The sequence below is a fragment of the Sciurus carolinensis genome, chromosome 4, assembly GCF_902686445.1.
Source record: "Sciurus carolinensis chromosome 4, mSciCar1.2, whole genome shotgun sequence".
Lineage (NCBI taxonomy): Eukaryota > Metazoa > Chordata > Mammalia > Rodentia > Sciuridae > Sciurus > Sciurus carolinensis.
In genome coordinates, this window is record NC_062216.1 from 112,611,030 (window position 1) to 112,634,293 (window position 23,264).

At 44.8% G+C, this 23,264-nt stretch overlaps 1 protein-coding gene and 1 long non-coding RNA gene across 2 annotated transcripts; both read right to left on the bottom strand.

Moving 5' to 3' along the window:
* Positions 1–10,110: 10,110 nt before the first annotated feature.
* On the bottom strand, positions 10,111–15,804 carry Krt5 (keratin 5). The gene is made up of 9 exons (XM_047549429.1): positions 15,143–15,804; positions 14,357–14,571; positions 13,544–13,604; positions 13,341–13,436; positions 13,036–13,200; positions 12,553–12,678; positions 12,082–12,302; positions 11,252–11,286; positions 10,111–10,800 (listed from the first exon to the last, which is right to left on the bottom strand). The coding sequence occupies exons 1-9, from the start codon at positions 15,689–15,691 to the stop codon at positions 10,484–10,486; spliced, it is 1,785 nt and encodes a 594-aa protein (XP_047405385.1). The 5' UTR covers positions 15,692–15,804; the 3' UTR covers positions 10,111–10,483.
* Positions 15,805–16,841: 1,037 nt separating this feature from the next.
* On the bottom strand, positions 16,842–19,010 carry LOC124982570 (uncharacterized). The gene is made up of 3 exons (XR_007108311.1): positions 18,916–19,010; positions 18,395–18,547; positions 16,842–16,927 (listed from the first exon to the last, which is right to left on the bottom strand). It is a non-coding gene; the product is annotated as an uncharacterized LOC124982570 (long non-coding RNA).
* Positions 19,011–23,264: the final 4,254 nt, after the last annotated feature.

Below are 23,264 nucleotides of genomic sequence, written 5' to 3' on the forward strand. Positions count from 1 at the left end.
TAGTACATTAATATACATATGTATACATACACACACACATATATATATGTATATATTTATATACGTTGTGTGTGTCTGAACTTTTCACTCAACAAAATGTTCTTGACATCCATTAGGACATTGTGGGTATTAGCAGCTCATTTTCCTTTATATCCGAGTGGTGTGTCATTGCATGAATATGCCATAGCTTGTTTGCCCATTCCTCCTAGCAAGTTCCTGGGAGGTTTCCAGTGTGGCGTTACCTTGAATAAAGGAGATGAACATACTTGTGAGCATTTCTGCAGACATATATTTCCATTTAATTAAATATTATTTAAAAGACTTAAATGGAATTGGTGCATCAAAGACAAATGTATATTAGTTTTTGAAAGTAGTTGTACCATTTTTAAAAAGACACTTTAGTTTTTAGGTTCAAATATACCCTGCCCCACATGCACAGCCGCTCCACTCTCAACATCCCCCAGCAGAGTGCTGTATTTCTTACAATTAATGAATCTACTACACTGGCAGGTCATTGTTACCCAAAGTCCATAGTTGACATTAGGGCTCACTCCTGTTGTTGTATATTCATTGGGTCTTGAAAAATATGTAATGTTATGCATCCATTTGTCTGCGCCTGAGGTGAAGCAGGATATCCTCATGTGTGTGGCACAGGAAAGCAACTGGGGACATGGCAATGACACCAGAAAGCTCTGCTCAACAAGGACAAAATATAAACCTCAAAGACACACCCAAAGGGACCCACTTCCTCCAGCCACACCCTTCCTTCCTACAGTTACCATCCAGTTAATCCCTATTAGGGGATTAATTCACTGATTGGGTTAAGGCTCTCATAACCCAATTCTCTCACCTCTAAAACCTTCTTGCATTTTCTCACACATGTGCTTTTGGGGACACCTCACATCTAAGCCATAACATCCACTAATGAGGCCATGATCCAATCACTTCCTAAATGTCCCACCTCTAACCACCTGAGACATGGGGAGACATTTCAAATCCAAACCATAACTTTTCCTTCTAGGAATACCATAGTTTTGCATTTTACATTAAGTGCTATGATCAAATTGGAGTTGATTTTGTGGAAGGTGTCTATGTCTAGATTAATTTCTTGGTACATGGATATCAGTTGTCCCAGCACCATCTGTTGCAAATTCTCTTTGCTCTTTTGTATTGCCTTTGCTTCTTTGTCAAAACCAGATCACTATTTTTCCTGCGGGGCTAGTTTTAGGCTTTATATTATGTTTCATTGACCTATTTGTCACTTCTTTCACCATTCTATCTTGACTACTTTAGCTTCAAAGTAAATCTTAAAGTTGAGTTTTGCCAGTGCTTTAACTTCATACTTCTTCAATATTGTGCTGGACTATTCTAGGTCTTTGCTTCTTCTTATAAACTTAGAATCTCTGTGTCAATATATGCAAAATAACTTGCTGGGAATTTGGGATTGCATTGATTATAGATTAAGTTAGGAAGAACCGACATCTTGGTAAAATTATATCTTTCTATCCATGAATATGGAGATTCTCTCCACTTATTTAGTTCTTCTTTGATTTCTTTCACCGGAGTTTTGTAGTTTTCTCTCATACAGATCTGTATACATTTGGCTAGATTTATACCAACTACCTCATTTTTGCAGGGCTGGAATGTAAATAGCATACTATAAATTTCATTTCAATTATTCATTGGTAATACACAGGAAAATGATTGACTTCATATATTATCCTGCATCCTTGTTATAATCACTTGTGAGCTTCAGGAATTTTTGTTTTAGTGTTTAGAGTTTTCTACATAAATAATCATGCTACTCAAAGTTTTATTTCTTTCTTCCTCATTTTTTATACCTCTTATTTCCTTTTCTTATCTTATTGCAATTACCAGGACTTCCAGCTGATGTTGAAAAGGAGTTGTGAAACTGGGCACAATGGTGCATGCCTAGAGTCCCAGCAACCTGGGAGTCTGAGGAAGGAAGACCATGAGTTTGAGGTCAGCCTCAGCAAGCTATTAAGACCCTGTCTAAAAATAAAAAATAAAAAGGGCTGGGGATGTGGCTCAGTGGTAGAGTACTCCTGTGTTCAATTCCCAGTATAAGAAATAAAAGAGAGAGAGAGAGATGTGAGAAGGGACATTCTTGCTTTAGTCTCAACCTTAGTGAGAAAGCTAGTTTATCACCGTTAAATATGATGTCAAATGTAGGTTTTCTGTAGATGTTCTTTTTATAAAATTGAGGAAGCCCCCCAATATTCCTAGCTTTCTGAGAGTTTTTATTATGAATGTTGTTGAATTTTGTCAAATATTTTTGCACACCTATTGATAATCTTTAGTCTCTTACTGTGATGAATTACATTAATTGATTTTCAGATGCCAAACCAGGTTTATATTCTTGGAATAAATTTCAATTGGCCACGGTGCTGGAGTTGTAGCTCAGCGGTAGAACAATTATCTGGTATGTGTGAGGCACTGGGTTCGATTCTCAGCACCACATATAAATAAATATATTAAATAAAGGTCCATCAACAGCTAAAACAAATTTTTAAAAATTCAGTTGGTCATAATATATATGATTTTATTATGCATTGTTGATTCAGTTTCCTAATACTTTGTGATGGATTTTTACATCTGTGTTTTCTGTTCTTATAATGTCTTTGGTTTGGGGGTTAGAATGAGGCTGCCTTCATAGAATGAGTAGGAAGTGTTTCCTGTTTTATTTTCTGGAACAGATTATAGGGAGCTGGTACAATTTCTTCCTTAAATATTTGGTAGCATACACCAGTGAACCTATCTGGGCATGGCACTTCTGTTTTGGAATGTTAATCATTACTGATTAAATTTCTCGAATAGATTATTGAAATTGTCTACTTCTTGTTTGCATTTTAACAGAACTTTAAAGAAATTTAACAGTCTTTAGAGAAAGTGGTCTCTTTCTTCTCAGTTATCAAATTTAATGGCAAAGAGCTGATCATAGCATTTCTTCAATAATCTTTTAATAGGATCTGTAGTGATATTTAGTCATTCATTGCTGGGATTATTAATTTATGTCCTTTCTCTTTTTTCTTAGACTGACTAGACCTTATCAATTTTATTAATCTTTCTGAAGAAATAGCTTTTCATTTCTTTGGTTTTTTTTCTATTAATTTCCTGTTTTTAATTTAATTGATTTCAGCTCTAATTTTTATTATGCCTTTTTATATGCTTACTTTGAATTTAATTTTGCTCTTCAAGTTTTCTAAGGGTGAAACTTGATTATTGATTTTAGATCTTTCTTCTTGTCTAATATGTGTATTCAGTGCTATAAATTTCCCTTCATCACATGTGGTACATTTTGACGTTGTTTTTTATTTTCATTTATTCCAAAAATTTTTTGAATTTCTCTTGAGTGGCTTGAGTTGTAGCTCAGTGGTAGAGTGCTTGCCTAGCACATGTGAGACCCTGAGTTCAATCCTCAGCACCACATAAAAATAAATAAATAAAATAAAGGTATTGTGTCCATCTACAACTAAAAAAATATTTAAAAAAGGAATAGTTTAAAATATTTCTCTTGAGATTTCTTTTTGGACTCATGTGTTATGCAGAGTTGTACTTTTTAGTTTTTACATGTTTTGAAATTTTTAGCTTTATGTTATAAATTTCTAGCTGAATTCTGTTGTAGTCTAAGAGCAGACTTTGTATGATTTCTATTTTTTACATCTGTTAAGGTGTGTTTTATAGTCCTGAACATGGCTTATTTTGGCAAATGTTCTATATGAGCTTGTAAAGGATGTGTATTTTACTCTCGATGGATGAACAATTCTAAAGATTTAATTATACACAGTTGATTGACTACTTTTCTAATAGAAAATCAATATTATGCATTTACAGTCAATTGTTAATTGAAAAATGCACCAAAAGTATGGAAGAAAGGACAGACTCTTAATAAATGTCACTGAGAAAACTGGTACCTATTGTATTGTTCAACTTTTGTTGCTGTGACAAATACCTGCGAGAAACCACTGTAAAGAGGACAGATTTATTTTGACTCACTGTTTTAGTCCACAGTCAGCTGGCTCCATTGTTTTAGGCAGAATATCATGATGAAAGGGCATGGCAGAGGAAAGCTGCTCAACTCCTGAGAGCCAGGAAACACAGAGAGAAAGCAGAGTGGGCTTCCAGTCATGGTCCACCACCTTCAGTTTCTTCCACCTCCCAGTTGTTCATTCAGCTACCAAGGAATTAATCCATTTATGAGGACAGAGTCCCCATGTCCCAGTGATTTACCAAAGTCCCACTCTGAACATTTCTGCATTGTAGACCAAGCCTTTACAACATGAATCTTCAGGGAACGTGTAGAACCAAACCATAACATCCATTATACAGAAAAATGAAACTTAATTTCTCTCTCTTGCTGTGTACAAAAACAGACTCAATTTAAGACATGAAACTACAAAACTACTAGAAGAAAACAGGAAAAACATTTTCAGGAAGTCATATAGACAATGATTTTCAGATAAGAGCCCAAAAGTAGAGGGACCAAAAGCAAAGTAGACAAATGAGACTATATCAAACTAAGATGCTTCTACACAGAAAAAGAAACAGTTAACAAAGTAAAGACAACTACAGAATGGGACAAAATATTTACAAACTATTCATCTAACAAAGGATTAATACCCAGAATATATATGGAACTCAAAAAAATAAGTTTTATGTAATGCTGGTGAGAAGAAAAATCAGTACAGCCATAATAAAAAAGTCCAGAGGTTCCTCTCCAGAAGCTCAAAATATATCTACTATATGATATAACTATTCTACTTCTGGGTATATTTATATCCAAAGGAAATAAAACCAGTATATCAAAGAGACACCTGAACCTCCATGTTTGTTGTAACACTATTTGAAATAGCCAAGATACGGAATCAACGTAGGTTGATTCCATGATATTCTGATCCATCATCAATGGATGGATGGATGGATAAAGAAAATGTGATATATATGCATGATGGAATACTATTTAGCCATAAGAAAGAATGAAGTCATCATTTGTGGCAAAAAATGATGGAATTAAGCATTATTTTAAGTGAAATAAGCCAGGCACAGAAAGATGAGTACTGCCTAATCTCACTTATAGCTTAAAACCATGATGTCAAAGTAGGAGAAAACAGAATAGTAATTAGTAAGCTAGGAAGGGCAGAAGGTAGGTAGAGGGATGATGGATAATGGGTAAGAAAACAAAGGAGGAATAAGTTCTACTGTTCATTACCTACAACAAGGTGACTATAGTGTACAATAACCTATTATATATTTTATGAACAACTAGAAAAGAGGAACTTGAAAGATCCAAACATAAAGAAATGATAAGGAGATGGAAATGCTCGTTAACCTGATTTGATCAGTATACATCATATATCCATAATGAAATATTTACCCCATAAATATGTATAATTATTATGTTATTTAAAATGAAAAGGTAAATTAAAAGGAAGAAAATCAGTATGAATATTTTCTATTAGAAAAAATAGAAAGTAGGAGATATGAAAGTCTCCAGCTGTAACAGAAAATTCATCATTTCTCCTTGTCTTTCTATTGGCTTTTGATTTACATGTTTTGTTGCCCTGTTGTTTAGTACCTACACATAAAGGATTGTTATGTCTTTGAATTGACCCCTTTATTGTTAGGTAATGTCCCTCTTCATCCCTGATAACCCTCCTTGCTTGTAGTCTGCCCTATCTGAAATTAACACAGCTACTTCAGATTTCTTTTGAGCAGAGTTAGCATGCTCTATTAATCTACTCCTTTACTTTCAATCATATATATCTTTATATTTAAAGTAGGTTTCTTATGGATAACATATAACTTGGATTTTCTAAAAAAATTTTTTTAAGCATTTCTATTTTCAAATTGGTTCCTTTAGATTATTGACATTTAAAGTGATTTTTGATATTTGTTGCTTGTTTTCTGGTCATTGCCCTCATTCTGTTTTCCTGCTTTTGTCTACCATCCTTTTTCTGCCTTTTGGTGTTTTTATTGAGCATCTTGTATAATTCTGTTTTCTCTCCTTTATTAGTATATCAATCATACTTTTAAAAACTCTTCTTTTGGTGGTTCTCCTAGAGTTTGAGCACACATTTACCACTAATCCAAGTCTACTTACAAACAACACACTATCACTGCTCATTCCCATAATAACCAAATAACCTCAATTCCTCCTTCTCATCCCTTCTGAGTTCCTGCCATTCATTACACTTACACATGAGGTGTAAACATTGAAGACATTGTTGCTATTATAATTTTGAACAAACTTTTTAGATCGAGTGAAAAAAAAAAAAACTTTGCTTTACTTCTTCCTCCTGTAATGTGCTTCCTTTCTTTATGTAGATCCAAGTTTCTGGCCTCTATCATTTTCTACTCTGTGAAGAACTTTTTTTTTTAACACTTTTTACAGGGTAAGACTACTGGCAAGTGTATGTACCCTTGATGTTTGCTTTTCTAAAAAAAGCCTTTATTTCTCCTTCACTTTTGAAAGATAAATTAGAAGATATGGAATTCTAGATTGGTGGTTTATCCCTCAACACTAAATATTTTACTCCACTCTCCTTTTGTTTGCATGATTTCTATGACAAAATTTGGATGTATTTCTTATGTTTACTTCTCTGTAGATAATTCATTTTATCCTATGGTTTCTTTCAGATTTTTTCTTTATTTTTTAATTTTCTGAAGTTTGAAAATATGCATAGGCATCATTCTTTCATGTACATGTGTGTGTTTACATTTCTGCTGCTTGATATTCTTTGAACTTCCTTGATCTGTTATTTAATGTCTGGTATTAATCTTAGGAAATTCTCAGTCATCATTGCTTCCAATACTTCTTTCTTTTTTTATGAACACAATACCTTTATTTTATATATTTATTTTTATGTACTGCCTCCAATACTTCTTTTTTTTTTATGGGCACGATATCTTTGTTTTATTTATTTATTTATTTGTTTATATGCCGTGCTGAGACTCAAACCCAGTGCCTCACACATGCCAGGCGAGTACTCTACCCCTGAGCCACACCCAGGCCCGTCCAATACTTCTCATGTCCCTTTCTCTATTTCTTTTCCCTCTAGTGTTTCTATTACACACATACTTTACCTTTTGTTGATGCATATTCTTGTCCCCACAGTTCCTGCATATTCTGTTCTATTTTTCTCTGACTTTTTTCTTTCTTTTTTATGAGTTTCTATTGTCATATTTTCAAGCTCAAATTCTTCCCTTTGCTGTGTCCAGTCCACTAATGAGCCCATCGATCACATTCTTCATTTCTGTTACGGTGAACTCTAGCCTTTCTTTTGATTCTTTCTTGTTTCCCTTACCCCAGGTAAGTTGGGCTCTGATAAACTTTAGCAGGCTAGGCTGAGGTTAACTAGTACGTACAGAAGGCAGACTGTGAAAAGTAGAGTGCTCTGGTTATTTCAAAATGATTCATTTTCCACTCCCCCTGCTGGAAGCCTGCAGGGACTTTTCTCTGATCTCCTCCATGAGGACACAGTAGAGACCCTGGAAGCTAAACAAAAGTAGGGATGCTCCCTTTAAGATTGGGATACTCTGGAGTTTTAACTACAAAACTTGGCCACACGGAGTCACCAGCAATTTGTCAATTCAGGGTAGGTTTTCCTGCCACATATGGGTTCCTATGGTGGGTTCTGCTCATGGAGTACTGCTCTGGTAAGTTGGGATTCTCTATAATTGCCCAAAGACCTCTGTTCTCTTACAGATGAAGAGTTGCTGCTTGTCATTGTTCAGTTTTCATGGGTTTCTGCAGTTGAGCAAAGGTCTTGCTGCTGAGCCCTAGGCAGAAGCTTTGGAGCTGGGGTGACTTTGGGGGATTAGTTATCCTCCCTGTCATTCCCAAACTTTACCAGCACTGGGGTCATTCTTTTCTTGCTTTGGGCGACATCTGGCTGTGTGTCCACTCATGGGCCTGCACTTGGAGCTGCTGTGTGACTGACCCAAGTTAGAATTTCAGTAATTTTTAGGGACAGGAGTATGGGATTGGGGTTCTCCTTCAGGCAGACTTGAGTCCTGTGTCTCAGTTCAGACCTATCTGTGTATCTCAGGTTGAATTTTGTTTCTCAGTTCCAGTGTAAACCAGGACTGATGCTAAACTCAGGAAAATGACTCTTACCCTGTGACTATTTGTTTTGTGTCTCAAGCAGGTGCTTGCCCTCATTTTATGTAATGTGCAGGGAAAAGATCGATAACTTGTGCAATGTTTGGATATGGCCCCATCAAGTGGTGGTCCCTGCAGAGGAAGAGCAGTTACAGTGCAGCATGCTGCAGCCACACTCCTAGAACTGGAGGCCTGGCTGGGTTCTATAAAATGCCTTGGCTGCTGCTACCATTTCCTAAACCTCTGTTGCCAGAGAAGATCCTTATCTTCTGAGCTATAGGGGAGAACACTCATGGTATCTTTGTGGCAAAACCAAGGAGCTAGCTATTTCCATCGGGGAAGAACCCCTCACCCTGATGATACTGATTTGAGGCTTTCTGGAGGAAGACATTTATAAATATGAGCAGGAGAATTCCTCTCTCACCAAAGTGTAGGAAGGAAGGGAGGAGAAATTAAAGGAAAGGAAAATAAAGGGAAAGAGGAAGGAGGAAAATGGAAATCAGGAGGAAAAAAAATGAAAACAGAAGTCCATAATTTGATGCAATTGAAAATCCAAATTATTCTTTAATTTTAATAGTTTATACATCAAAAAGATAAAAAAGGTGTGCATATTAACCTTGGTTACCATGTAGGTTCTGAATTTACATTCACACCTGCTGAAATAAACATCACCAAACCTTAGTCCTTGCTGGAACTTAAATTACATGTATACCTGGGGATCCCACTAAATTTAAACAAGGTACCCCTTAAGAAAGTTTCTAAATATACAAGAGAGAACAGATCTACCTTAACTTAGTTATCAGAATTATTGACTTGTCTTAATTCCCCATGACCATAACATCCCCTAAAATACCCCTTATTAAACATGGGCAGTCTGAGTCAATGGGTAATAAGTTAAAATTTAACTAAGTCCTTGGCACCTACAAACTGGCTTGACAAAATGCAACTTGGTGGATTTTCCCCCAGTTAAAATAATGAATATGCCCCCAGGTAAATTAAAATGGGACCTTCAAGGAACTCAACCCATTGTACAGAATCTACTTAGAGAAAGAGTAATTACACCCACTGATTCTGCATTCAACTACCCAATGTGGCCTATTTTTAAACTTGAAAATAATGAATGGTGCCTCCCTGTGGATTACCACACCCTTAATGGCACGGTCATAGCTTAGATCCCATACACAGCCTTATTGAAATTAGTGATTTACGCAATCTGCACCTGCTTGTAGATTTGGCTGGTAATATTCTACTCAGTGTCCATTTTAACAGCTGGCACCTCTAAGGGGCACAATATGACTTTTCCAGACACCTGAAGCACCTCAACAGCCTGATCATTGCACGCAGCCTTTGCAGGCAAGAATTTGAAAGCCCCTGACTTTGTCTAGGATCATGGATATGATTGACATGAATGAAGCCTCCTCCAAAGGGGTTCATTTTATATAAATATTCAGAACATATAAACACTCACAAAGAAGTGCCCCAAAGAGGGTGTGCCATTTTCCCACACAGTATAAGATCCTGCCACCTTGGTGAAATTCCTGAAATTATTTGGTAAACTGAGGGCTACTCCAGCCTGGCATTGACATGTAACAGCTGTTGACTGTCTCAACAAACACAATATTAAAAGAGGCCCAACATCTTTTAGGGCTTTTGGAGCTCTGAAGGCAACATATTCTTCATTTACCAATGTTACTTAAGTCCATTGTGTCCTTATTTGCAAATTGGCAAAAAGCTCTAAAATCTGTCCAAGGTACAATGTACCTTAGACACCCCCATCGGTGCCCTGCAAGACTCCTCCACTGCAGAGGCTTTCCAACCTCCTCTTGTGCCTAAAGGAGTCTCCGGACCTCCTGTGATGGCCACTTTACCTCCAAGGTTATCCTGTCCTCCCTGTGAACCATTAAATGACCCATCACATCTGCACAGATTGACCCTCAGAGGTCTCCAAGCTGGTGGAAGACCTGGAAAAAACAATTCTGCACCACAGCTTATATTAGAAAAGCATTTTATTGAACATACTCTGGAGGTATTCAGAACCAGCTCAAAATTGGGGTGGGCACTGGGGTGGGGATTCTGTTTTGCTGGCTTAGATACTGGAAAACTTTGAATTCTCATGTCCCAAGGACCATGGTACAGGGAACTAACAACTGATTTGAAGCCAAATATAGAACTGTGACATGGGATACCAGAGACTGGGAATTGGGTCCTCCCAGAAACCAAAGAATGTGGTTCTGCAGTAGCCTGGGTCTAGACTACTCTCCAGAAAAGGAGAAAACTTGGCTTGGGCAACTAATTGCCTAGCAGAGGTGGCTCCACCACTGTGGCTGCTCTTGGGACAGGGTGACCTCTAGCAGGCTCTTCTTAGCTCTTGAAGCTCCTCCGGGAGGAGGAGGTGGTGGAGACAAATTTGACGCTGGAGCTGCTGCTCCCACCACTGCCAAAGCCCATTCCCATCCCTCGGCCACTGCTTGCACTGAAGCCAGAGCCCCCCACACTGAGCCCACCGCCCATACCAACACCCCCACTGCTGCTGGAGTAGTAGCCACCGCCGCTGCCTCCACCGAGACCACTGCCGAGGCCTCCGCCGAGGCCTCCACCGAGGCCTCCACCAAAGCCACTGCCGCCGCCAAAGCCGCTGCCACCGCCATAGCCAGAGGAGACACTGTTTGTGACGACAGCTGCAGGGAAAGGAGAAATGGGTGAGACTACCCGTCAGATGAATTCTGCAGGGCCAGCTTGTTTGATCCTGCCAGTCATGGAGCACTACATCTGGTCCCTTTTACAGAGTCCCAGAAGAACTGTCATTTAGCTAACATCCCCAACAGAAATCAGGTAGACATAAGAAAAACATAAAACATGGTGCTAGGTACTCCAGAGGTAGGTACAGGGTCCAAAATGTATATGCTGCATGACCTGTCCTTTAAGAGATAAGAAACAAGCTACATTGCTTCATGTCCCAATCTATGTTCTGTCTCCTGCATCACTTGCTTTTCACTAATGTGTTAAATATTGGAAATATTTCCAATATTGGAAAGGGGACTGTTTGGTATCTAGAAAGAGCAGGATTCTGAGTTGGCACCAAGTATCCCATATTATCATCATTGTGAATGTCTGCTCAAAGTTACTTACAGATATTGACTGGTCCAACACCCTCTCCACTCAGCCTGAAAGAAAAAAATTGAAATGAGTTAAAAATTCCCCAGAGATAACATTAGTCTATGTGGCTAACTCCCATAGTTGTGATTAGAAGTCATTCCAATGCTAGAGTCTGCATCCCTAAAAGACCATGAAGTTAGAAGAAGAGGAAGCCCTTTTGGAGGGACTTTCCAATGAACAGGGTTTGACCAAGCAGCAGGTTGTCCAAAGATTATAATTCACATTGTCCTCCACCCATTTTACCAAAAGCATGAGTAAGAGGTTGTGGGAAATAAGAGTATGCACACACAGCAGTTTTGGCCTTGGAGGAGCGTACAATCTGTGAGAGAACTTGGCACGGACAGAAATCCCTCAAACAGAAAGTAGGCAATGGACAGTGTATGAAGATTCAAGAAAACAGCGTAGTTTGAGAATCCAAAGGCAGGCAAATTAACTCAGCTGAAATAATCAGAATAGGCTTCCTGAAGGAGGTAGTTGAAGAATCAGGAGGACGAGAGTGAAGATGGGTGTGGCATGGGCACTGAGGTTTACACAGAAAAAGCGGGAAGAGGACAACACTCAGATCACCTTTCTGGAAGTTTAGCTGGAGGGAGGCAGCACCCAAGAACCCTGGGCATGGGGAATAAGTCAGAAGAGTGAGTTGAGACCTGTGGTATGTCCACCTGTCAGGTTGAAAGTGGGCGGGCAATGTATCATTATCATACGCATGACAGAGGTCACTTGTTTGTGTGTTTGACATCCTGTAGTGGAGGAGCTCCACCTCATCAAATGGGAGGTCATGCTGGCCCACAGTGTCAGCCCACCTGCACTCCTCGCCCTCCAGCAGCTTGCGGTAGGTGGCAATCTCCACGTCCAGGGCCAACTTGGTGTTCATGAGCTCCTGGTACTCCCTCAGCAGCCGGGCCATGTCCTGCTTGGCCTTCTGCAGGGCCTCCTCCAGCTCTGCCAGTTTGTTCCTTGCATCCTTGAGGGCCAGCTCCCCACGCTGCTCAGCATCGGCAATGGCGTTCTGCAGGTTGGCGCACTGCAAGGAGAAAGGAAGAGAAGGGGCATTGTGTAGCTGAGCTGGGTCTGAGGTGTCTCTTTTTGAGATTCTAGGTCAAGCAAACCAATCTAGAGTTCCAGGGAGAACCCAGTGCATCTATCCTGGTCATGATGGGTGATAGAACATCACAGTGTGTGTGTGTGTGTGTGTGTGTGTGTGTTTAGCAAGAGGAACACACAATGTGTCTCCCATTCAAAGCCCCTTCTTGTCCTCTTTCACTTCGTCCTACCTGCTTCTTGACATTGTCGATCTCAGCTCTCAGCCTCTGGATCATGCGGTTCATCTCAGAGATCTCATGCTTGGTGTTGCGCAGGTCATCCCCATGCCGGCCAGCGGTCTGCTGCAGCTCTTCATACTGAAACCACCAGGACAAAAAGAAAGATCCTGTTCACATGAGAGTGGAAAGCACTTCCTCCAAGTTCACAGGCAGGAACTACCAAGAGGTGCCACAGGTTAGGCTGATTCAGGCTTTCTCAAGGTGGAACTGGTCTTAGATAATTTCTTCTCTAGTGTCTTTGCTCTCCTAGAAACACTGGTATGATATTTTTTTTCAGGTTCTTGAGTTTGTATGGAAAATGTATCCGTGACAATTCCCATAACTCAGACCACTGCCTCAGCAAGCCTCAAGAGCTACATCCTTAGCATTGTCATGGCCTAGAGTCTTAGACACAGGTCCATCCCCTCACTCAGGAGACATTTGCCAAGAACACACCTTGGTCTGGTACCAGGACTCGGCTTCAGTTCGGCTGCGGTTGGCGATGTCCTCATACTGGGCCTTGACCTCAGCAATGATGCTGTCCAGGTCCAGGCTGCGGTTGTTGTCCATGGAGAGGACCACGGATGTGTCAGAGACATGTGACTGCATCTGGGACAGCTCCTGCAGGGAGACTTGAAGTCAGTCATCTGATTTTGTGTTTTTTAATGTCAGTTCCATTCAAATTTCCATTCATTGTGAGACATCAACTTTGGGAAAAAATAATAACCACCCACATGGAAAAATTTAGGTAAGTTTCTCACCGCATCGAAGAACATCTTCATGAAGTTGATCTCATCCATCAGGGCATCAACCTTGGCCTCTAACTCCACCTTGCTCATATAGGCAGCGTCCACATCCTGGAGAAATGGGAGCGTTTGGCATCTCATAATGTTCATCTGATTTCAATGACTCCACCCCAGGAAAGTGACTGCCCCAAGCTACAGGTACCCTTCACCCCACACACCTTCTTCAGCATCACAAACTCATTCTCAGCGGTGGTACGCTTGTTGATTTCATCTTCATACCTGGTGGTGAAAGGAATGGGAAGAATTTGTCAGAGGATGAGGGACACCAGAGGGGTCTTTATTGCACAATGTGAACCTACTTTCAAATTGGAAGGGGCTTCTTGTATCTCATAGGCAGAGAGAGAGGGAACAGGGGTAGTGTGATTCCTGGGCAAGGTCCCTACCCATTAGGATGCTGTAACTGTCTAACAGGTACTCAATCTATCATCACTATAATTCAGTTGCTTCTGGACTATTCCTGTAGGAAAGCCATGCTGTTTCCCCTCAACTCCGTATTTATTCAGATTTTCTAGTGCTTTTGTCAGAATTCAGAGTCTTTAAAAAATTAAACAAAACCAAACACTATCAGCCCAGTAGCTCGTTTATAAAACTAAGGAAATTGTTTGAGTCACCAAGTTGGGTTATGTGATCAGTTTCTGCTTTGCGGGGAAGCCACCAAAAGTCCATGCTGTATTTTTTGAGTGCACTGGGGAGGAAAGCCCCAGAGAACAAGGATGAGAGGCTGGCACGTTTCAGCAGGTGGTGCCCAGGATGCTGCACTTGTAGCTCTGCCTGTTGGTTAAGTGCCTGTCGAGGTACTAAGCCAGGAGTTGGAACTTTCTAAACACGGACCAGGATTTTCTTTTTTGGTACTATGGATATCTGTGGACGATATATGCTTCTGGTGAAGGCATAAGCAGAAGTCTGGTTACAAAACTGATCTGGTTCAAAGAAGATATCAATGCCCCTGTCTCCGCCCACCCCTGACTCACTTGTTCTTGAAATCCTCCACCAGGTCCTGCATGTTCCTCAGTTCTGAGTCCAGGCGGCCTCTCTCCCCGAGGATCCCATCCAGCTGCCTCCTGAGGTTGTTGATGTACTGCTCAAACAAAGGCTCCAGGCTCTGTCGCACTGTCTTGGTGCCCTGCTCCTGGAGCAGAGTCCACTTGGTGTCCAAGACCTTATTCTGCTGCTCCAAGAACCGCACCTGGAGGGGAGCAGAGTGTGAAGGAAGAAGAGTTTGCACTTCTTGTTTCTATGATCTACTCACTCTTGGGAATCACCTGCTGTCCCCTAAAACTTTTCAACGTGCAGTGCCTTTCTGGGTCCCGGAGGGGAGGTCCAGAGCAAAGCACCCAACCTCATTCTTTTGGGAAGACAGCACCATTGTCCAGGGCACAGCTAGAACCTGGAACAGCTGGCTGGAGCTGCGTGTGGTTCGGTGCTGAGGGTCAAGAAGGCACTCAGGCTGCCCCCAGGTGAACACGTCTGCCTTCCTGTGCAACCAGCCCCGTTTCCTGAGGCACAGAGCTTGTCTCTCTCTCCAATAATAATCATGGGGCCCTTCCGAGATGACCTCTGAAGGGGAGAAATGAGGCTCTGCCTGCCAGTCTGCCCGTCTATGAAACTGGCTCACCAATCCAGAACTCAGGAAGAAATGGAAACAACTGCAAACCATGAAGGTATTTGCACAAAGCCTGAGAAGTCTGCCCTCTCCCCTCCTTCTCTGGCATTTATTCAAGACTTACAGTGAGTTTTTGCAAAGGATCATGTCTCACCTTGTCGATGAAGGAGGCGAACTTGTTGTTGAGGGTCTTGATCTGCTCCCGCTCCTCAGTCCTCACCCGCTGGATGGTGGGGTCAATTTGCAGGTTCAGAGGGGTGAGGAGATTCTGGTTGACGGTGACCTCTTGGATGCCTCCAGGGGGGCACACGGGGAAGCCAGAGCCCCCATAGCCACCACCAAAGCCAGCTGCACCACCGAGCCCAAAGCCACCACCACCACCAGCTCCACCGCCAAAACCAAATCCGCTGCCGGCTCCACCTCCAAAGCCAAAGCCACCTCCAGCACCACCAAATCGGTTCCTGAAGCCTCCACCGCTAGCGCTGAAGGAAATCCTCTTGGAGCCACCCAGATTGTACAGGCTCCGGCTGCCATAGCCACCTGCTCCACAAACACCCCCAAGGCTGACCCTGCCACCACCGCCACCCCCTGACCGGGACACGGAGGTGAAACTGGTGCGAGAGACAGACGGGGTGATAGCAGAAGCAGCACTGAAGGAGCGGCTGCCCCCACTCCGGAAGGACACACTCGACTGGCGAGACATGATGGCTTGTTCCTGGTGGAGCAAGAACACCGGGCACTAGTGGGACAGGAGGTGCTGGAGAGAACAGAGCTCAGCAGGATGCAGTAGGTGGCTCTGTTACCCAGGAACTGCAATGCCCCTTTTTATCCCCTCAGAACTGGGCTGGGCGGGAGAGCTGTCGGCTGTGAATGATTAAGTGGGCTGGGCGTGCCCTGGGGGCAGCTGTGAGCTCACCCATCACACCTGCACCATGGTGCGGGGCGCAAACGCTTGCTTTCTGGCAGGCTCTGCTCAGTTAGAAATAACCTTGCCTTGCAGCACTGATCTCTTGGCAGCAAATCGGCCATCCTGCTAGATAGTCTCTTCTCACCATGGGGCCTGGGGGCCATGAGCAGCCAGAGGAGACCAGGAAGTAAGGGGACATTTGGCCATGGTCACTGTCCTAGGGAGGACCAAGGACACTGTTCACCATCTCAGCATAGTGCTTGCTGACTGACTAGCTTCAGGGACATTGTCCATCAGTAGAGGGGGTGGAGGACAAAGCAAGTCCCCCTCCTGGCAGTGATATGCTCTTCTTCCACTTTGCTCTATGGGACGTTGCCATAGGGATTTCACTCTTGGAAAGGCAGTCCTTGCAAGGTCCCATATCTTGGGTATGTGCCTGAAGGAGAAATAGAGTCCAGTCCTTTCTGCATAAGTTCTTCCTTAGGGGAGGCACAGTTATCTCAGAGCCCATTAGGCAGATTCACCTGCAAGATTCAGGCCTGAAAGGTGCCCCCAAGCCCCAAACTCCAGAAACAGAGACTGTGGGAAGCCTCAGCCTGGCTATACACCACTGTGCTCTCTTCAGGGCCAGGCCTGTCCCTCCACACCTGCTCCTAACAGCATTTTATGTCTTTGACCTTTCCCTTGCTCTTTGGCCCTGCTAAGACCCTGCAGGGCCATTGCAAACCCAGAGATTCCCCACTGCGGCCCTCATGCTTTACAAAAAGCCTTGAAACTGCTGGCAATCACACCTCCTCAGGGCTCCCCCAGCCCCCCAGGTGTGTTCCAGCAAGCTCTCAGTTATTCCAGTAGGGAAGAAATGAGTCATCGAATCTGTTGATACAGGCTGAAGGCCGCCACAAACACATACCTGCAGGAGCTTCTAATCTCATCAGAAACATGTCGAGGACCTGCCGACCTGTTATAACGGCGAACCTCTCTGTTCCAAGCAGCGGGAATTGCTGTCCTTTATAAGCTCTAGGCCCAAGTTTCCTTCAGGGCCAAGGGAATGGAAAATGGAATTCTAAGTTATGGATTGTCCTGCCAGAGAGCCCAAGCAGAGCAGGTGTGGGGACAAGGCAGCTGGCATAACAACCCCACAGTTGCTTTAGGGAGAGCTCCATAAAATCCCCTCTGTACAACTTATTCGATCAATTTGGGCACCAGGTAGAAGAAGGGCATTCTGGCAAGTGTCTGTCCTAGGCCACACCCTCTCTTTCAGACTACAAACTTGAGTGGGGTCACATCTCTGCCTCCCCTCAATTAAGAACCTCAGGCAGGCAGTGCTTAAACTATTAAGAGCTGAATCCCCTTGGTTGGAGCCAGAAGTAGGGGTAAAGTGGTAACAGGTTCAAAATCATGGGACAGAGGGGCCATGTTCCCAAGATCAAAGGAATTAGGACCCGCCCAGGCTCAGAAATCTCTTGGATAGGGCCTGCGATTGACTACAAGGAAGCCAAGGCTGTGGGAAAGTGACTCCGCAATGCTGGGGATCAGCTAGATGGTGATTGCTCACCAGAGAAAAAGAGCTGACAGATGAATCCCTGCAGACAGACAGACACTGGCCAGAACTGGCCTCGCAGGTCTGAGACAATGAGGTTTGGATGCCTCCCTCCCTGGAACATTTCTGAGACCCTCAGTGATGAATGTTACTGAATTCGCCAATTTCACATGTTGTTGCCTTGCAGAAAGCAGGCATGAATACCCCGGGACTGTCGGGGGCCTCAGCCCTGAAAGAACAGGTCCAGGCTTGAAGCAAGCATCTGGGGGCTCCTAGCAGGCGTCCCGCCTCGTCACTGGAAGATCTCTATCAGCGCATGTCTGCCACACACACACACATACACAGGTCCTGGGTACAGTCCCCACTGCCCTTGGGGAAACCCCACCCTTCCTGAGACAGAGGGACATTCTCTCCTCCCCATTCATTCTCCTCCTGGCGGGGTTGTAAAGAAAGAGGACCTGGTGGGACAGGAATGCATTCTGGCCAGTCTGAGAATGGCTGCAGTGTGCAAGCTCAGATTCAGATGACAGGGACCATCGGTGTGTGGGTGGCAAGTAACTGTAGCAGGGAGTGTTGGGTGGCTGGCTTGGGGAGAAGTGGCACTCTGTCCCTTTGACCTTGTGGGAAACCCAGATAGGGCGGCCCTTCCACCATACGAGACGTGGGCAGGTTTAAGTGGTGGAGAAGCCCCCGTGGGGAGCCAGGCGTACAGCCCTGGCGGAGGGGAGCCCCACCCAGCCTGCACTACCTCTGCCGAGGAAGGGAGGGATTATACTGAGCTCTCCCAGCTCTTCAGCTGGGCACCCCCGAGGGAGTTACCAAGACTTGCTTGGCATGCTACTGAGCTTCTCCTGGCATTGTTCCCACTATCAGCAAAAGGAGTGCAGGACTGATGGGTCTGCCTAATGGCTGTCTGGCTGGTGTCCCCAGAGAAAGAGGCAATAAGATGGCTCCTTTACCTCCTCACAGAGAAGCGTGGGAAGCAGAGACTCTGGCTAGCACTTCCCAGGCAGCAAGAAGGGAGTAGTATTGGCTCACGGGCAAGGAGAAGGCAAAACCTTCAACACCAGCTCAGGACTCTGTCCTCAGAGCCCACACTCCAACCTGGATATCTTTGGTGAAAGACAGAAGATAGAAAACAATACGTAGAACCTCTTTAATAGAACATGGTTTTGCAGATGTTCTCTAGCCCACCCAAACAGTACGGGTCCCCAAGGTTAGGGACTTGGCATCATGCACACACTCAGCCCAGCCTTGCTCCATAAACCTTCTCTGAATGGCATCGACAGACATCTCCATCCACTCCTCCCCTAAGTGTCCCCAGCCCTTAGCTGAGATCCAGAGTCCTTCCCAGCTGCTTGTGTCTCTGGGATCAGTTTATAGAGTGAGTCTTTTGTCCCTTCAGACTGGGTACCTTCTGAGGACAAAGGCCATGACTCCATTCTTTGAACTTCACTCCACTCTTCTCCCATCCCATTACCTGACAGCATCCTGCATTTGAGTCCACTGGTAGCCCTTATGTCCTGCCCCTGACCCAAGGCCCTTTCCAGGAGAGAAAGAAAGCAGTAATGTCCATTATCTTTGCAGCCCTTCCATCCTATGCATGTACCACACAAAAAGTGAGGAACAATAGTTGAGGCATGAGTCACCTATTCATTGGGCTGTGGTTGGCAACCCTATCTGGGAGCCTAGAGCCAGATTCGCAAGACGGGAAGGGCAGATGGAGCAGTGCGCCAGCCCCAGACAACTCTGCACAAAGCCCTACCCTCGGGGAGGAATTGAGGGAAGAATTTTCCTACCTCCACCCAAAGCTACAGGAGTTCTACCCCTACCCCAACTCGGGCCCTGATTCAATTTCAGCTGAGTTCTCAGGCTCGCTGGAGGGACAGGCCCCTTTGTGGATCTGGGGCATTAGATGTGCCACCCCTCCCTCATTCAGCCAAGGTAGCCAGAGGGTGCTGGGAGCCCCACCCAGCCTTTCTAGGACTCTCAGGCTCCAAGTCTGAAAATAGACCTGTAGAAACAGAGATTCCAGAAGCAAAGCAGCCTCTCGGTCTCCGCTTAGGTGGGCTTTGGAGGCAGCTCCCAGGTGCCATTATTGAAGTAAAGGTGGCAAGCGGGGCCTGACCCCTTGGAGTTGAGTTTTCTCACACAGGTGCTTCACACAAATTGTGGGTCACGGCACAAGTACAAAAAGCCTGTGGCCCTACTCCTGGCCATGTCTTAGTCCTAAGCCAGCCCTTGGAATGTTCTGGAACCCCAGAACTCTAGACACACTGCCCAGACTCTCACTACACAGCTTCCCCCTGACCCACAGACAGAAGGAAGGCTTCGCGAGCCAGGATTCTAACACTGAGCCGGTTGAGGCCGAGCAGGAAGGGTGGGGCGAGCGCGCAGTGGGCTGCGGGGCCCAGCCTCAGCCCATCCCTCAGGTCCAGCAGGAGCTCGAGCTTGTGGAGCCAGAGCTGCAGAGCAGCGCTCCCAGCTTCCCTTCAACAGGCCCCTGCAGGTCTGCGGAATGCTCTTCTCTCATGTGAAGGGTGTTTTGCCAATCACATACCAAGGTTTGAAAATCCCCCTTGGTTGATTGAAACTATGGGCTGGAAATCAACAAATACTTTAAATTAGTCAGAGGGACTAAAAAAGGATATACCTGTACAGCAAAAACCTCTGTGCTTGCCTTCCATAGAGGGTGGTTTTCATTTTTAGACAAACACATATAGGAATTACCATGTGCCAGCTAAAAACATGGATCCAGCTCTAACTGTGAACTTGCACAGAAGAACTTTTACCATTTTCTGTGTTTGCTCTGGTGCTTGCAGGTGGATCTGAGTGCATCTGGAAGTCTGGGATTGCAGCCTCCCTTTCCACTGGGGAGGCAGGGCCACACTTCTTTTGTGCCGGACTGTCCCCACAGGGTCAGAGGCACGGGAGGAGGCCTTCCCCATTCTAACCTGCCCTATGTGCCTTCCTTTCACAGAAGCTGCAGCTCAGGATGGGAAGGCAGAGGTAGAAGCGGAGCTGCCTTCTCTAGGGGCTTCTGCTGGGTGCACTGCTTGCTCGGCCCAAGATGTGGCTGAGAGGACAGAGGCTCCATTCCATGTGGCTTTCCCTTCCATTTTGGATGTGCTCCAGTGACATGGTGGAGTAAGTACACACAGTGATAATCAAGGGTGAAGAAAGGACAGCAGATGACAGCATTGAGGGTGAAAATGGTACCTTTCCCAGGGACATCTCAGGAAACACACCTAGAATGCGGGCAGACCTCAAGTCACATGAACACCTCGCCAGCCCTGGTCCTGCCCCCTGCACTCAACTCCGGTCTGCATATTTCACAAGTTTGACCACTGACTGTTGCTCGCTGTCCACTTGGGCCCATCACCATTATCAAGGGTTAATGAAAACAGGTTAAAGCTTTTCCCAAGAGAGACACAACGTCCAAGCAGCAGAGGAAAGAGAACGTGCAGAAAGCCTCGTACCCATCATAGATCACGCATGCTTTGAGCAATGTGGGGTGCCGTGCAATGGGCACCTCTGGACTTTGGCTGTTTGTCTCTGTTCTCCCCCATTTCCTCCCTATATGCCAGGTGAGGACAGGGCCCAGTCTCCTTCGTGGGTCCCCTGCAGCCCCAGGATGGTAACCCACACCATCCTAGGATGGCTACTCTTCATTGTTAAGTGGATTAGAACACTTCTGGGTGTGTCTGTGAGAAGATTGGCATGTGGGTCAGCCAACTGAGCGGAGAAGACCCACCCTGAACAAGGACAGCACCATCCAATAGGCGGGTTGGGATGGAATGAAAGAGCAGAAGGGGGACACTGGCACTCTGCACATGCTTGAACTTTCTTGAGTGGATGTGCTTTTTGCTCCTGGTGCTGCCCATGAATGTCGGACTCCAGATTCTGAAAGCAGATGGGCTGTGTCTTCAGTCCCTCTTGTTCTGATGCTTCCAGCTTCTTGGACTGAGCAGCTACTGGCTGGTCCAGCCTGCTGGCAGCCAGTGTGAACTCTTGCTCTCTTTCTTTTTTTGATATGGGGATTGAACCCAGGGGCACTTAACCACTGAGCCACATCCCCGATTCTTTTTATTTATTTATTTATTTAATTTCGAGACAAGATCTCACTAAGCTGCTTAGGGCCTCGCTAAGTTGCTAAGGCCAGCTTTGAACTTGGAATCCTCCTGCCTCAGCCTCCCCAGTTGCTGGGATTGTAGGCGTGTGCCACCATGTCTAGCTCCAGTATGGAACTCTCCAGTTTCTGATCATGTAAGCCAATCCAGTAACTTCCCTCTTGTAATGGTGTGTATTCTAATGGATCTATTCCTCAGGAGAACCCTGACTAATACAGCTAGTGACGTGGCTGACTGTGCAAAGGCTGGGTCAGAGCATCCTACTTGACTTGGTTTCAGAAAAAAACTCAGTCTCCCAGAGATCCATCTGTCAAGGAGAGAGCTGAGTTCAGGGAGATGAAGACACGGCCCCAAAGGTTTCAGCAAGCTGGGGTTAGACAGGTCTAGTCCCTGGCTGCCCTGCACTGTTTGCTGTCCTGTGGTTCCATGCCTGGCCTCAGCAAAGGCCCGTTTCTCTCACACTCCAAGGCTGTGGGCTCTTGTTCCCTTCAGAGAACCATTTCCTGGGAGCTTTATGGATGGAGGGGGCAGACTGACAGGGTTTTACTACTACTCTCCGCCTCTTTCCTGTACAGAGCCCTGCGTACTTCTGGCACCTGGGTCTTTCCAGGGAAGAGAGGCCTCTGAGCCAAAGTCAGCATGAAAGCACTTGCCACACCAGGACCCCAGGTGCCATCCACCTGTGGGCAACAATGACCACAGAGGAAGGAAAGATGGGAATCCTTTCTGTCCAGCCTCCCTCCTGATTCTTGCTCCACTGTCTGATAGAAGGAGCACCAACACACAACGACTCCCTCTGCCCACGTTCAGAACCCACAGTGCCCTGCACCAGCTCTCCACTGAATCCCTATCCTCTGAGACTCTCTTCAAGGGCTGCCATCTTTGCTCATTCCATTCACAAGCCCCTGAGTTCCCAGGGCCTTTCAGCCTCAACTCCTCTCTAGTCAGATGGACCCATTCACATGCCCAGGGCCTACCCACCCCCACCTCAACGCTTAGAGGGTAGTCATGCTGAGTGCTGGTGGAGCCCTCCCCCACTGTCTATCCCCCTCAGCACCTGCCCCCCAACTGAAGAAGAAGAAGACTAGGCAAACACCTGGATGCCTCTTCAGCGAGTCTCTTCTAAATGTGTTAAACATGTGTGGTGATTGCTAGACTGGGTGCTTGCTCTGAAGCTCTGGACTTTCCATAATCCCCAAACAGCTCAAATCATGGGAAGGCCAGTGACCCAGGCATGCTTTGTGTCATGGTAGAAGCTAATAACCAGAGCCACATTTAGATAGTGCTGACTCCGGGCTAAGCATGGTTCTGGGTGTATTAACTCATTTCAATCTGTCAGCCTCATCAGGTAGGTCTATTATTATCTCTCTTTTACAGGTAAGAAAGCTAATGCCCAGAGAGTGATGTAGGACAGATGAGGCTGGACATCCAAGAAATTTTCAGGAAGCAGGTTTATTTTAACTGCAACAGTCCAGAGGGGCTAATACCTAAATATCTCTGGACCCCGAGTCTGGAAATTCTTTTAGATTTATACTCAAGATGGTTACGTGATAGTGGAAGGAATATACTCTTTGTCCCATATTCATAAGCCAGACAGAGGTTTTACAGGTTTTTACCAAAAAAAACAGGTAATATCTTTTTGCACAAGTTTGATGGCAGACTCTTAACTCTATCACACCTTTTGTATGCAAACCTGGCA

Coding starts and splice junctions, on each gene's coding strand:
- Krt5 (XM_047549429.1), bottom strand. CDS start 15,691: ATGTCTCGCCAGTCGAGTGTGTCCTTCCGGAGTGGGGGCAGCCGCTCC. Junction 13,201..13,340: donor TGAAGATGTTCTTCGATGCG/GTGAGAAACTTA, acceptor GTCTCCCTGCAG/GAGCTGTCCCAGATGCAGTC. Junction 12,679..13,035: donor AGTCCTGGTACCAGACCAAG/GTGTGTTCTTGG, acceptor TGGTGGTTTCAG/TATGAAGAGCTGCAGCAGAC.